This window comes from Ceratotherium simum, chromosome X (assembly GCF_057802395.1).
Source record: "Ceratotherium simum simum isolate JZ-2026a chromosome X, ASM5780239v1, whole genome shotgun sequence".
Classification (NCBI taxonomy): Eukaryota; Metazoa; Chordata; class Mammalia; order Perissodactyla; family Rhinocerotidae; genus Ceratotherium; species Ceratotherium simum.
Genome location: NC_141940.1, coordinates 120,850,121 through 120,866,047, shown reverse-complemented (window position 1 = coordinate 120,866,047; position 15,927 = coordinate 120,850,121). Strand labels below are relative to the sequence as shown.

At 40.7% G+C, this 15,927-nt stretch overlaps 1 protein-coding gene across 1 annotated transcript in view; it reads right to left on the bottom strand.

Annotated features, from left to right (window-relative positions):
- Nucleotides 1-9,524: 9,524 nt before the first annotated feature.
- LOC147912018 (rho GTPase-activating protein 6-like) overlaps nucleotides 9,525-15,927 on the bottom strand; it is a 46,563-nt gene continuing 40,160 nt past the window's right edge. The window contains exon 2 of the mRNA XM_087426520.1: nucleotides 9,525-11,416. Within this exon, the coding sequence (XP_087282646.1) occupies nucleotides 11,381-11,416 (36 nt within the window). The 3' untranslated portion in view covers nucleotides 9,525-11,380. The remainder of the gene's footprint in view (nucleotides 11,417-15,927) is intronic.

Below are 15,927 nucleotides of genomic sequence, written 5' to 3'. Positions count from 1 at the left end.
CTAAACTTCTATGTGGTGAGTCATCATTGCCCTCATTTAATGTTGGAGGAGACTGAGAATCAGAGAAATTATGTGCAAGCATTAGTATCAGGATTCAGATCTGAGTCTTCCAACTTCAAGTTGTAAAAATTCCCACTGGGTAGGGTTAGCTCAATTCGCCTGAGTATTTATGGACTCATACCTTGCCCAGAAAACCAGGATGTCTGTAAGAACAAAGAACAATGGGTATTAAAAATTCCCAAAGACTGAGAACCACTGAACTGACCCACCTGACTTTATGATTATTCTCAAGTCACAGAGATTGTCATTATGCACATTCATCATAGACTTGACTGGGGCTGTGTGCTCAAGAAATGACCAAGAATATGATCTTGGTTCTGAAATATGGAGTGGAGTTCCTGCCCTGGAATGTAACACCAAAGTTGTCCATCCCATCCCACCGGTAGTGGCTCTCAAGTGGCATTTACACTCTGAGCAGAAATTGTGAAATTCCTAAATCAGTTATCAGGTAATTTAATCCACTGAGAGTATAATTTTTATACTGGGAGATAGCAAATGCTGTTCAGATGAAGAGGATCTATATATGTGAACATTCCAGTCCTGTTTTTTTCATTGACCAAGCTTCAATATGAAAGTCTTTTTGTTTCCCACACAAAACAACATAGGAAACAATGCTCTGGAATGTGGCTTACCCTCAGCCAATTGCTGCTTTGGTTTACAAATACATGGGTGTGTGTATGCCATGTTTATAGACCTTGTTTGTGTATACGTGTGTGTGTCGGGGGGATGCTTTAAATACATAAAACTTGAAACATCAAAGAGCCAGTGGTTTCTGTGACTCTAATACTAGATATTGATTGATTGATTAACAGGACATTTTTTTGGCCTTATTCACATAGTGGGGAAAGAGGGATTACATATCTGAATATAGTTTACCAAGAAAAATAACATAATTTATACTTAAAGATGAAAACTGGATTGTGGGTAGAGGACTTAGGTTTATGCATAAAGAACAAAATCCTCTTATAGGTGTACTTTTCTAGTCTGTATACATACTGTCTTAGTCTGTTCGGGCTGCTGTAACAAACATACCATAAACTTGGTGGCTTATAAACAACTAACATGTATTTCTCACAGTTCTGGAGACTGGGAAGTCCAAGATCAAAGCACCAGCAGATTCAGTGTCTGGTGAAGGCTCACCTCCTGGTTCATAGATGGCCGTCATTTTGCTGTAACCAGGGATCTCTCTGAGGTCTCCTTTACAAGGACACTAATCTCATTCATCTGCCCTCATGACCTAATCACCTCTCAAAGACCTCGTTTCCTAATATGACCACCTTGGGCTTTAGGGTTTCAACATGTGAATTTGGGGGTGACATAAACATTTAGTCCATTGCACATATCCTATATCATATTCCTCTGATTTAACAAGATGAAAGAGTATAATAAATCAAAATGGAAATGAGAAATATTCACAATTTTTTTGTGGATGAAGCCATTACAAATACTAACCAAGATCGTTGAGTTGCTGCTATGTGTCCGGCAGTGATCAGCCTCATCCAATCCCCATGATGATCTTACAAGATGGGCTCCTATCCTGGAAAGTAGCACTGAGGTTGTCTAGCCCGTCCCATTGGTAGTGGCTCTCAAGTGGCCTTTAAACCCTGAGCAGAAGTTGTGAAATTCTTAAATCAGTTCTCAAGCAATTTAATTCATTGATAGAAAAAATTTTTATTCTGGAAAATAGCAAATGTAATTCAGATTAAGAGGAATCTATACCAATGAACATTCAATGTGAATACTGTCCTCTTTTGACTAAGACTTACAGGTTGAGGACACTTGTTTAAGATTACAATGTCTCACTTTCTTTATTTTATAATATCTCCCCATTCCCTAATTTGAGATTAAAATCAAGAAAAAAATGTTTTTCCTATAATGCTTTTCCAACTTCATACTTTGGATCAGCCACTCTGGCTGACAATCCAAATTATTTCATGTTAAAAGAACACAAACCAGTTGGGATTAGTGTAATTATGAGAAGTCTGGGGGTATTCAGCTACCACTCTTGACACCTGACACCCCTTGCACCCTCCTCCACACAAATGGACAGTGGAGGAGCCTGGTATCAAGTAAGGACCCTTAAATCCAGGGGTGCTGTCCAGCCCCTAGATGGGGTTGACAGGCTTATAGAGTTCTAGGGTGAGCAGGAACCCTGAAGTGGCTCTTACATCAACAGCTGCCATGGACATGAACCTCAAGCTCCAGAAACCTTTCCACTATCAACCCTTTGAGACCAGCCCCAGCACTCTACTTCAAAGTCTAAGATAGCATCTTGGCCCTTCAAATGAATGACTCATTTCTATGACCCCTGCCCAGGCACATAGCTTAGCCAGGCTACCTCCTCACCAGTAACATTCAATCCCTGGTGACCCATTCTGGTCAGGCTTCAGATTGTGAATCCCCAAGCATTTACCTCTAGCTTCTCCACTTTTCGCTCATGCCAATATCTCTTTGTGTCAATTTATGACTAATGGCTGCCTGCAAGACTAGACCGCAAGCTCCATGATAAAAGGGACCTTGACTGCTTTGCTTACCTTTGTATTCCACAATGCCTAGCACATACTAGGGGCTTATTCTATGCTCACTGAATGAATCGCATGACCTGAAATATTCCTTATCTTCCTTGACTTGCTCAGGTGTCACTTCCTGCATGAAACTTTCTCAGACTATGCCAAACAAAATGACTTTCTCCTTTATCCCTTTTTTATGCCTCATGCACCACCACCAAACTACATGAAAGCACAACTGGGAGGAACAGGGTTTTTTGGGCTCAGAGGATGGACCAAGGAAAGGAGAACATAAAGTTCAGAAGAAGATAAAGATGAAACAAGAGAAAGACGGTAACCTTGATTAAAGTGATTTAAGCTGAAGAATGTGAAACATGGGTCAAAAAACAAATGTGTATTTTGATATATATTATATTTATTATATGTATTACTAAATGATATGTATTAGTCATTTATAGCTGCAATAATATTAGATGACAAACAACACCAAAACTCTGTAGCTCACAAAAATAAGCATTATTTTCTTGCTCACACATCTTAGGTGGCTCTGTTTCAGGCTGCAGTCAGCTGAGTTTGGCTCTAGGCATCAGGTTGGGTCCAGATCTGTTCTATGAAGCCAGACTGAAAGGGTAATGGCTACCTGGAGCATGTTCTAACCACTGCAATATTAGTATACCAGAAGCCAAGCCTAACCATGTAAGCATATGTAAGAACTTTACTTGCATCATATCCGCTAACCTTCCACTAGCTAATGCAAGTCATGTGGCAAAGCCCAAGACCGATGGGGTGTGAAAATATACTCTATTCACTCTAGTACACTGCAAGATCATACTGCATGAAGAGAGTGAAGACTTGAGAACATAAGCTAACACACTGTACAAAGAGCCCATTACTATGACCCAAAATAACAAAACACTCGAGCACTCAAAACACATTTTGATGAGGAACAGTTTTGTGGAGAACGTAAATGTGAATGACTTACTCACCGAGTTCACCATTAGCAGGAAACTGCTGCTTAAATCACAAAACAGCTCCAAGTTTCATGTGTGAGTTAGGAGGATGGGTTCTACAGACATCTAGAAATTCCCAGTGTTTACATAAAATCTACACACTCCATACTAGATGCAGCTGTTATTTATTGTGTAACTGGGCTCAAATGTAGTCTATTTGGAGCCTCCTCCAAGTTCTCTATCCTCACCAAAGAGCAGCATTTGTCATAGTCTTAGGATTAAGTTCTCTAGAGAAAGACTCTGCACAAGGGAGTTGCATGCAGAGGGTTTATTAGAGAATCCTCCAGGGAAATAAACCTGTGAGGAGGGAAAGATCAGGCAAAGGAAGGAGTCGATCTGCAATGCAGTTTCAATGGAGGCCTCAGCTGACCAGACAAGGAGCTCTGGATCTGGGGTGGCCCTTCAGAGGCAAGGAGGCCAGGCCTTTGTATCCCCAAATCAGCCAGTCAATGGCTATGGATTGCCCTCTCACAGGGAGTGTAACCATGGGAGAGTCAGTTCTGTGGGGCTGAGGACAATTCCAGTGAGGGGCGCAGCTGTGAGCCTTCACCAAGTGCCATTCCCAGCAGGTGGACTTGAGTGGATTGTCCCTGAAAAGGGGCTTGGACAGAACACCAAAGTATCTGCTACAGTTGGTATCCACTGATCTGCTTGGGAACCTATGCTAAGTAACTGGGGGAGGAGAGAAGAGTTGGTGGTTGTACATGAGGGACAGGAGAAGGGGGGAGGAGAATCAGGGAATATTCTCCATTTGGTCCCTAGGATTGGATTTGAGTTCTGTGGTTAAGGCCCTTAGATTTCCACGAGAGACTCCACACCCAAGCTTCAGGTCAAAATGACTAAGGCGAACCCAGAGCTGGGGAGCTGTCCATTCTTTCCCGCTTCTGCATGGAAGCCAGCAGCACGCTTGGAGAGTACAGGATATGGCCGTTGTCTGTACTGATCTGGGTAATGGGTAGAATGGTAAACTGAAAGAAGTTTGGAGAAGATAGCATGATCTACATGACAGTCGAGAGCAACTCCATCCCAGGGAGAAAAGAACAGATCCAGAAAGGAAGTGCAGGGCAGTACTGTGAAAGAGACAAGATCCTGAGTAGTTTGAGTAGGGAGAGGAAAAGGAAGAGAGGGGAGGGAAGAGAGGAGAGTGGGGAGGAGAGACAGAAATTATGTAAAGACAGTTACCATGCTGTGAGGAGTAGGATTTAAGGATTTAGATCATTGAAGATTTTCTGTGTGTCATGGTATTTAATTTCACTTTAATTCTTTAAATTGCAACAAATTCTTTAAAGTGTAACTTAATTCTTTGACTAGAACAAAGATTTAAGTTGCTTTTCTACTTTTGGAGGTTGTTGCATTTGTGTTTATTTGAATGTGACACACAGTGGATGTCCTTGTGATGGTTCTCAGAGGGTTGTCTTGTATTTCATGAAGCTCCTTGCTATCTTATCGACTTCTGAGAACTTCAAGAAAGGGCTATAGCTTCCACTTATTCATAGTGTGTGCATGATTTGTCATCTCTTTAAGGGTAAGGGTTGTCCATGCAGATCCAAAGTGCTTAGCAGTCCTTGAAGATCACAGGATCAATGAATGAAACCTGAAAGAATGAATGGATGGATCCTAATGGGGTCACACATTAATTAAAGTGAAAATGAAATCAATGGCCAGGATCTCCCTTAGGCCTAATCCAGGAAACATTAGGGGAAACATTTTCCCTAATTATTAGGAGCATCTTATTAGTGTGAAAGACATCATTTCTCAAATTGCTTTTAGATCTCTTGAGGCTCAGTTTTACTTTTTAATATCTTAAAAACTCCCTCTGGACCCAGTAGGAAGTTTAGTCATTCTTAAGTTTAGGTGCCACTTTCACTTTCAAATGAAACCTGTCTATCAGTAATTTAATAGCTTAAATATGTTAGGAAGACACTTGGCAAAACATAAATGTTGCTCAAAATGTAATGATTAAAAATGCCACGTTGCAAAATCACCTCATTCAATGCTTAATCTTCTCCAATCAGTTCCTTATTTCCTTTGTTCTTCTTATTTCCTGTAACAAGATGATCAAATACTTCTCCCTCAGTAAGTATTAATTAGATTAAGTGGGATTTTGTTCTTACAGTTGCTAATTCATGAACTATATTTGTAATTCCTACATGTTTTGTTTATTACATTTAAAACACTGGAAGCATCTTCATTATGGTCTTTAAATGCTTAGCTGTCACTTACGGACAGCTAAGACTACAATCGGTATAAATGTGTTCCTGGCAGACTATGCTTTTCTGCCCCTTTGCATTTTGCCAACTTACAATTCTCACCTCTTTTTGCATTCAATGCTGCCTTATAAAGAATGTGTTTCTCTTATAGTTTCCACCATCTCAAGTGATAATATCCACAGAAGTCTAAACAGATGGTGGACAGTGACTATGCACAATTTATGCAGCTCATTCATAGGCAGCATTTTCTGTCCAGAGTTCCCTGAGAAAGCTAGATCTGGAAATGAGTGGATATAAAAGGAAGATCGCTGGTGGGGATTATAGCACAACGGTTGGTTCCACACTCCTTGTTTAAACAAAAGCAAGCTAAGAATATATTCCCACCACTATTTAGTGTTCAGAGAGAGGTCAAGTATGTTTGAGTCGCCCAGAGGAAAAATTCATAAAGCTAACAGAATTAGAATTATAGATAAAGTAACTGATAATTTGAGGTTATGTTCAGGGTCTAAAAATCTCCATCTTCCTTTGTAAATATATATTTTAAAAATAGCTATGAAGGAATGTAATCTAGTTCTTATTGCTGGCTGCTTGGTTACTGTTAAATTAGGCCATGTATAAAAGTATAGCTTGTCACAGTGACTTTATATTCTACTTCAAATTTATGTTTAATTGTAGCCAAAAAGCTGGGCCAACAAATAACTTGTAATCTTCTGGCTTCTTTCAACAAAGTTTTGAGTGAACCAGCGCAAAAGCTGAACAGCACAACTGACATTACAGGCTACAATGAAAAATAAGGGAAAATAATCACATTTTAATTCTTTTTAGGGTATTTGCTTCAAAAACACGAATATAATAATTAAATCAGCAATCTGTGTGAAATTATATCTTGTGGATAAAACAGAGTATAATTTAAAGACGTTTTCCCCTCCTTACTGGAAATAAATAGATAAGCCTGGTTTTCGTTAATCTTCCATTTACTACCATTTCATAAATAAATTTCAATTTTATGAAGTGATATTTCACAGCTCAACTCTAGAGAAAGTAATGGACTATCACGCCAAAGTGGCAGGATTGTGTGAGCACAGTGACTGAAATGACACTCTTCCCACAAATACAAGTAAATTTAAGTAACAGAACAGTATTACTAATGAGAAAATGATGGTTCTGGTACATTTAAGTGTTCAAAATATGAAGAGATGTTATTTTTTTCTTTTCTGTGAATTGAATTGTGGAATGTGTTAAATATGAGAACATGACTATGGTACATTGCACATTGATGGGCTAGTAAACTTTGGCCACCAAAACTGCCGCCGCCATCATCAACATTATCATCAACATCACCACCATCATAACCACCAAGGAGAAACAGGGGCTCCTAGGAGAAGGGATATAGGCTTTGGAGCCGGACAAGTCTGGCTGTGAGACACCATGATTTCCTGCCCTTTCAGATGTCCTTTGCCCACCTAGGGCATGGTTGAACATCTATGTGGCATCATGAATGGCAGATTCCATCACAATTAAGAAAGAAACCCCTGACCTGTAATAGTAGTCATGGCAGTGGCTGGAAGACAAAATGCCCTGTGACCAGATAGACCCAGGTTGCAAACCTGGCTCCATTGTTTATGGCCAGTGAGCCTGGGGCAAGTTCCCGAACTTCTCTTGAACCTTAGTTTTGCATTGACAAACTTGTTATCTTAATTTGAGCTCTAGCAAAAGAAGACCCTGAAGAAGGATGGGAATGCAGGTAGTTTATATGGGAGGTGATCTCAAGAAGCCCAAGGGAGGGAGTGGGGAGAGTAAGGTGAAGACATAAACGCCAATGAAATGTGCATCAACGAGTGGGTTCCTGATATGGACAGGTGGGGTTCAATCTTGTCGGAGATGCTCTGAGAAACCACAAGGAAGACATTTCAGAATCACCCACTACAAAGGGGGAAGCTGTAGCATTTTTCTACTTACTTCCATCCACCAATTGAGGGCTTCCCTGTGGAGTTCAATCCCCCTTGGCACTTCCAGGTTGCCTCTACATGCAACACAGCAAGCTCCTGGGATGCTAGAGGAGGCCCTCGGGCAGATTTTAAGAAGGAGGAGAAGAAAGAGAGGGAGAGATGACAAAGATGATAGTTGCAGGTCCTTGCGGTGGGAACGTACCAGCATGCCAAAAACTGTAGCTGCAGGTAATATCAGGTGGTTAGAGAAGATATGGGGAAGGGCACAACAGCATCCGCTACTCTCAGGACAATATTAGTTATCTTGCCAAGACATTGTAAGGATCAGAGACAGGAACATAAAGTGCTTGGTCCATAACAGAGACTCAGCAAATGGGAGCAATGTTGGCAAAGATGCCCTACAAGAGGATGATGGGCACTACCAAACTGAAGAACATGCCAGTAACCTGGTCTGGCCAATCCAGTGCTCCTCCTCGCCTCCAGGTGGGTGCCTCCAGGTGTGTGCAGGTGAGCTGCTCTGCATAGGCTGCTCGCACTGTTGATAAATTGCTGGTGCAATTTTAGAGGAGGTTTTTGTTGAGTTTGCAGAGCAATAACATAGACTCAGCCCGTGTCACTGAGTTACCACATTCAAGTGCACTTGATGCCTTCCATGGACCTGAGGCACTTTTGCCTTCATAGGCCCCTTCTTCCATAAAAAAATATATAAAATGTATTTTATGACCACATTGGTATAAAGATGAATATATTAATATTATATATTAAAACGTTTTATTGGACATAAAAGTGCATTTTTTCTTCTGAGTTTAAAAGAAATTAAAACATTTTGTGGGCCCCTGAAGTACTGTGGGCCCTAGGCACTGTGCCTGCTGTGCCTAATGGATTAGTTGACTGACATATATTATTTCATTTAATTCTTTTTTTTTTTTTTTGATGAGGAAGATCAGCCCTGAGCTAACATCGGATGCCAATCCTCCCCTTTCTGCTAAGGAAGACTGGCCCTGGGCTAACATCCGTGCCCATCTTCTTCTACTTTATATGGGACGCTGCCACAGCATGGCTTGACAAGCGGTGCACCGGTGTGTGCCTGGGATCTGAACCTGCGAACCCTGGGCCGCCAAAGTGGAGCGTGCGCACTTAACTGCTGTGCCACTGGGCCAGTCCCTATTTCGTTTAATTCTTACAAGGACCATGCAAAGACGATTTCTTATCCCCCTTTCTCAGATGAGGAACTAAGGTTAAGAAAGGTTAAATGGGGGGTTGGCCCCGTGGCTTAGCGGTTAAGTGCACGTGCTCCACTGCTGGCGGCCCGGGTTCGGATCCCGGGCATGCACCAACACACTGCTTGTTCGGCCATGCTGAGGTGGCATCCCACATACAGCAACTAGAAGGATGTGCAACTATGACATACAACTATCTACTGGGGCTTTGGGGAGAAAAGGGGGAAAAAAAAAGGAGGAGGATTGGCAATAGATGTTAGCTCAGGGCCGGTCTTCCTCAGCAAAAAGAGGAGGATTGGCATGGATGTTAGCTCAGGGCTGATATTCCTCACAAAAAAAAAAAAAGAGAGAGAGAAGAAAGGTTAAATGGCCCATCCAAATTCACACAGCCAATGGCAGAGCCAAAGATACTTATGCACATTCTGAATTCCTCCAGCAGACATGGAACAAGGGCCCACCCTAATGATTCTTGCCGCCTTTGCCAAAATCCGAAACATTGCAAATATATGTAAACATATGCACACAGAAACTTACATACACACACACACACACAGAAATATGCCTTTAATTTTTTAACAGCTTTATTGAGGTATAATTCACATACGATATAATTCACCCATTTAAACTATATAATTCAGTGGTTTCTAGTATATTCAGAGTTGTGCCACCATCACCACACTCAATTTTAGAACATTTCATCAACCCAGAAAGAGACCCCATACCCATTAGCAGTCACACGTCATTCCCCCCCATCCACCTCTTCCCAGCCCCTGGCAACCACTAATCTACTTTCTATCTCTATGGATTTGCATATTCTGGACATTTCATAGAAAGGCAACCATATCATGCAACATGTAGTCTTTTGTGACTGGCTTCTTTCACTTAGCATAATGTTTTCAAGGTTCATTCATGTTGTAGCATCTATTACTACTTCATTGATTTTTATTGCCACAGAATATTCCATTTCATGGATGTACCACATTTTATTTACCCATTTATCAGTCAGTGGATATTTGGGTTGCTTCCGTTATTTGGCGATTATGAATAATGCTATGAAGATTTGTGTACAAGTTTTTTGCATTTTAACTCTAAATATGTATTATTTTCCATCCGATTGTTTTCATATAATCCATCACAGCCTAAGGAAGATCCCTAGAGCCAGGGCCCTAAAACACAACTTTTCAAGCAAATAAAGGGCACAATTAATAAGAACCCATAAAAGAAGATACTTTATAAAGGAATAGAAGACCTTTACAAGGGAACAAAATTGTACCTTTAAGAGAAACAGCAAAAAGCCAGGGCATAATGTACCTGCTGAAATGGAGTGTAAATACATTTCTGAACATAACAATTGGAAAAAGTTACCCAGCAATCTTTGCTCCTCACATAGTACATGATGAGGAATAAAGAGGATTATTCTCCTTAGGGTGAAAGATGTAGTTGCTAAAGCTTATCTTTCCAAAGGAATCATTTAGGACCTAGCGAGGATCTAATCATTTATATGTACTTGCCTAACACTCACCCTGAAACTAAGGAAAAATCTTTCAACAAAACCTTCCAAAAAGAAGTGCACAATGACTTTCCTCAATTCAAACCAACAAGCCTTAAATTCCCTCTTTACAACATCTCATTTCACTCCATGCCCCCCAATTTCCACCTAAGACTCATTCCACACCACTGAGTGCTTATGGGCACTAAATAACATGCAACAACTGAGCGCCTGTATGTGCCAAACATGGTGCCAAGCCCGAGGGACAGAAAAATACTAAAAACAGACAAGGCCCATACCCTCAAAGAACTTACTCCCTTTTGAGAAAGAAGAAGGCTTATCAATCAGTATACAAATAAGTAATCAAAAACATTTCACATATAGAGATATACACACTCTTTTGGTTGCAAGTAATAAAAATTCACTTTAAACTAGCTTAATCCTCCAAATACAATCATTGAAAAGATACTGTAGTGTCTCAATCTCACAGAACTAGAAGGGCCACACGTACAGCTTGCCTTGGGAGGAAGTAAAAATCATCATAATTCCACGCGACTGTTCATTTGCACATGGCTGAACATAACTGCTTGCCAAAATGCAAGCTTTATAGGAACAGTAACTTCTCTCTTATTCAACACTGTGCACTCAACTTCTAGCTTCTGGCACATTGTAGACACCCAAACTGACTAAGGTCTCCCAATCCCAATTCTAAATTCCAGAAGAGAAAACTAGATTGGCCATCTTGGGTCATGTGTCCACTTGTGATCCAATTAGCTATCACTACACATACTACAAATGTTTGTTGGGACCCATCCCCTGAGATGAGGGGAAAGAAGAGTTCTCACAGAGGACAGTTCTACCATAACTCCATATCCATAGAGATGCAATTTTATTGTTGTTCTTCCAGTAAGCAGTGTTATCATCCAGCTAATCCTTCAGCATTCTTTTTTCCCCAATCTGTTGAGATATAACTGACAGATAACATTGTATAAGTTTAAGGTGCATAATGTGTTGATTTGATACACTCATATATCGCAAAATGATTACCACCATAGCGTTAGCTAACACCTCCATCACGTCACATACTTACCATTTCTTTTTTGTGATAACATTTAAGATCTACTCACTTAGCAACTTTCAAGTATATAACACAGTATTATTAACTATAATCACCATACTGTATATTAGATCCCCAGAACTTATTCATCTTATAACGAAATTTGCACTCTTTGAACAACATCTCCCCATTTCCCCACCCACAGCTCCTGGTAACCACCATTCTACTGTGTTTCTAATCCTTCTGCATTCTCACTTACTCCCCTTTGGATCCATAGTAAATATTTATAAGAATTCTGGTTTAAGAATTAAGAATGAAGTCTGCAACTGAAAATTAAACTCAACTCAAGTTATTACTCGTTGATTATGTACCAACCAACTAAGCCTACCAGCCATACACTTAAAATAAAGAAAGAACATTGTTTAAACACTAAAGTTTCCATTATTCAAAATGCCCATAATTTCCTGAAATTGAATGGTTTATCTCAGGTGGGAAAATCAGTGATCACTGCCAGTGGCAGACACTTTCAGGAGGCAGCAATCCATTGCTATTTTCTCTGGGGCCTACCATCTGCTTGCCCACCCACCCCACTCCCACTCCAAGCATTGGCCTCCAGCAGCCATGCTTATTTGCTTACAGCTGACAAACCGGAGCATTCATCTGACCTAAGCACGGCCAATCATATTCTTGCATCTGGGAATTGGGACTGCAAGGCTGAAGGGGTGTTATCAGGTTCTGTGGGGAATAGGGCCCATTTGATATAACCTCTGAGAGCAGGATGCCTTTCGGCCACCGTGGGAACCAAGAATCTGAGAAGGAAGGTAAACAGGGAAAGATGAATAAAGCAGACGCACAGTGATGAGAGAATTCAAAAGAATACATGGATAATTCTAATTTTAGGTTCCAGCCTTTTCCTGAGATCTGGCTATATCCCTGCTCTTGGGATCCACAGATACCCCCACATATTTTTACAAAATGTCTTTTGGCTAGTTCAGTCAGCTTAAGCTACTAGCAACCAAAATCCTGACTAACACATGAAGTTATTGGAAGCCCTGACAGAGCTTCTTACAGTAGATGATAAAGGACAAATTTAAAGGTTCCTCATATTTCTTAATTGGTATTTCACTATCTATAATTAAACTATAAGGCTTTTGAGTGTCAGTCCCATCATACTTCTGACACTATAGTTTGTGGCCAGGTTGCCATTCTTTGGAAAAGAGGAAAGAAAATCACACTTTTATGAAGGGTCTATGGTTGGAGGTGTTAGATAGCTCTGGACTAAATCCCGCCTGCCATCGACCTCCATCCCCCACTCCCAGGTTTCTGCAAGAGCTCCATACACAAAGAAAAACAGCAAAAGAGAAAATAAAGTTCTACTTTATTTTTAGCTGAGCCTGTTTCTAATAACCTCAGATGAAGCTAGGAGCGCTTGGCAAGAAACAGGAAGGGTTTTGGTCTCTAGGCCATCACGGCGCCTCACCCAGGGACCTTGCACCATGGGTACACATGGTCCATTTGAAGAAAGGCAACTTTTCTGGTAGCACTCACTTCCCTATATGTCAAATTAAGCAAAGAGGCCCTTCTCCGTGGCCCACATAGCCAACTTCATTCCAACCCCTACCTCAAGGACCTGCTGGGCAGACACAACGCACACGAGCAGGATCATAGCTCCTACACTTCTCAGAATCTCCAATTCCAGTCTTTCCCCTCAAGGGTCAAGAAAGTGACTGTTTTCAGGGCAGCCCCTGAAACACAAAATTATTGTTAAGGCCTTTATGAGTCAAGGGAACCAAGGACAAGAACACTATTCATGAGTGCCAGAGTTAGTGCACTCATTCTCAATGGGGCGATTTGGCCACCAAGGGGGTGGAAATTGATTCTTGGGGGAGGAAAAGAAAACTCACTCTTTTTTTATGTATAAAGTACAGATATACATACACTACATTAATAGATAAACAGTATATCTGTGTTATTGAAATTTCACGGAGGAGGAGGTGGCAATTAGGGAAAAAATGTCTAAAAAAGGCTTCTTAGAAAAAAATGTTGAGAGACATTGGAGCCTGTAGTGGATTCCGTGGTGCGGTTTCCAGGCTCCCCCACCGCTGGTGAACCCACTCCCAGCTTTGTGCACACTGGCTGGTAAGAACTCCCAGTTGACTCCTTCAGCCAAGAATTGTCCTTTGCAGAACAGGACACACCTTTCCCAGGGAGGCTATGCCTCCACTTTCTCCTTTTCTATTTCTTTCCTCCCTGCTATGCTCCACTTCTGTGATTGTTGAGCTACTCCACGAACTTTTTCATTCTGCATCCTCTCAGACCTTCCCCTGATCCACTGTTTGTTTTGCAAACTGAACCTTCTCTTTACATTCTGCTGACTCTTTTCAAAGCACCATTTCCATCTGAATGCTGTTCATTAGTCTCGCTGCCTTTTCTCCTACTACTCTTGTAAGCACTCCGAGGGACAGAACCCTGCCTCATTCTCTTTTCTACTCCCAGGATCTAGCACTGTTCTTGGCAGGAACAGGTGTTCAATAACTGTTAGATCGATCAAAGTAACTTACAGAACATCTTTGCAAATTCTTTGGGCAGGTTGCACCCTACGAGAACTGAGAAGGCCGCAAAGCAGCTCCTAGTTATTTCAAAGTTGGTCCATTCACTAAAAAGACCCCGTTCTACTTATTTTTGCACTGCCACAAGTACCAACAGCCAAGAGAACAAAATACCTAAAACATCTTGCCCAAGCTATAATCCAATTGTCATAAACAGAACTTATTTTAAATAAGTCAAATATTATGAAAAAATATATCAGTACTGAAATAGTCGTACTTAAATTAGAGTGCTAAACATAAATAAAATGTAAACAATGCTGACTTCCTCTTGCAGATCATATATAGTTTACAGAGTTGTTTTATCTACACTGTCTCTTTTGAGGCTCAGGCAGCCCAGACAATATTTTACCCACTTTAAAAAGGATGAAAGTATTTTAACAAGTTCAAGTGGCTCCCTCCAGGTTGCAGAGTAATGTGTAGAGAATGGAGTTCAAACCCAAGCCTTCTATGTCTAGTCCAGTGGTTCTCAATCGGGGCAATTTTTCCCCCTAGGGGATATTTGGCAATTTCTGGAAACATTTTTTGGTTGTCACAACTGGGGGAGAGGTGCTACTGGCATCGAGTGGGAGAGACCAGGAATGTTGTTAAACATCCTACTATGTATAGGACAGCCCTCCATCCAAAGAATTACCTGGCCCAGAATGTCAATAGTGCTGAGGTTGAGAAACCCTGGTCCGTTCCAATGTGTTAGACATCATATCACATTCCTTTGAGCAGACATTCTGGCTCTTAAATGGGTAGGGAACTATAAAAACTTTGGCCACAGAGCTGTGCTTTCCAATACAAGAGTCATGAGCCACATGCAGGTATTGAGCACACGAAATGTGTCTAGTCTATATAGAGATAACTCTGGGTTTTGAAGACAGTGTGAAATAAAGCATATAAATTATCTCAATATTTTTATATTGATTGCACGTTGACATGATAATATTTATACATGTTAATATATTTAAATAAATATATATAATTAAAATTAATTTCACTTGTTCCTTTTTACTTCTTAAAACGTGGCTAAGAGAAAATTTAAAATTTGATATGTGGCTTGCATTATATTTCTTTGAACATTGGTGCTATAGAGATTGCTGCTATAAAAAAATATCTAGTTGCAACAGTCTACGTTGTATCTATTATGCAAAGTAGCACGAGAACAAGTTATTTCAAAATAGTCTTCCGATTTGTGATAGGTAAAATAATGTCCCCCCCCAAAGATGTCCACCTCCTCTTACCAGGAACCAATGAATATGCTACTTTACATGGCAAAAGGGACTTTGCAGATGTGATTAAGTTCAAGACCTTGAGATGGGGAGATGATTCCGGATTATCTGGGTGAGCTGAATATAATCACAAGGGTCCTTATAAAGGAAATAGGGAGGCAGGAGGGTCAGAGAAGGAGATGTGATGACAGGGGCAATGTCCAAGAGAAACTGGAAGATGCTACACCGCTGACTTTGAAAATGGAGAAAGGGGCCACAAGCCAAGGATGCAGGCAGTTTCTAGAAGTTGGAATAGGCAATGGAACGAATTCTCCCCTAGAGCTTCCAGAAGGAACACAGCATTGCTGGCACCTTAGTTTTAGCCCATTGACACCCATTTCAGACATCTGACCTCCAAAACTGTAAGATAATAAATTTGTGCTATCTTAAGCCACTAAGCTTGTGGTAATTTGTACAGCAGCCAGAGGAAACTAATACAGCATTATGCACACACACAGATGGATTATGTTGCACATCAGCTTTCCTTCAAAATAGAAGATTCTACCAAAATATATGACTCCATTTCAGAAAGCAGAAATCTATACGACTATGATTAAGCACAC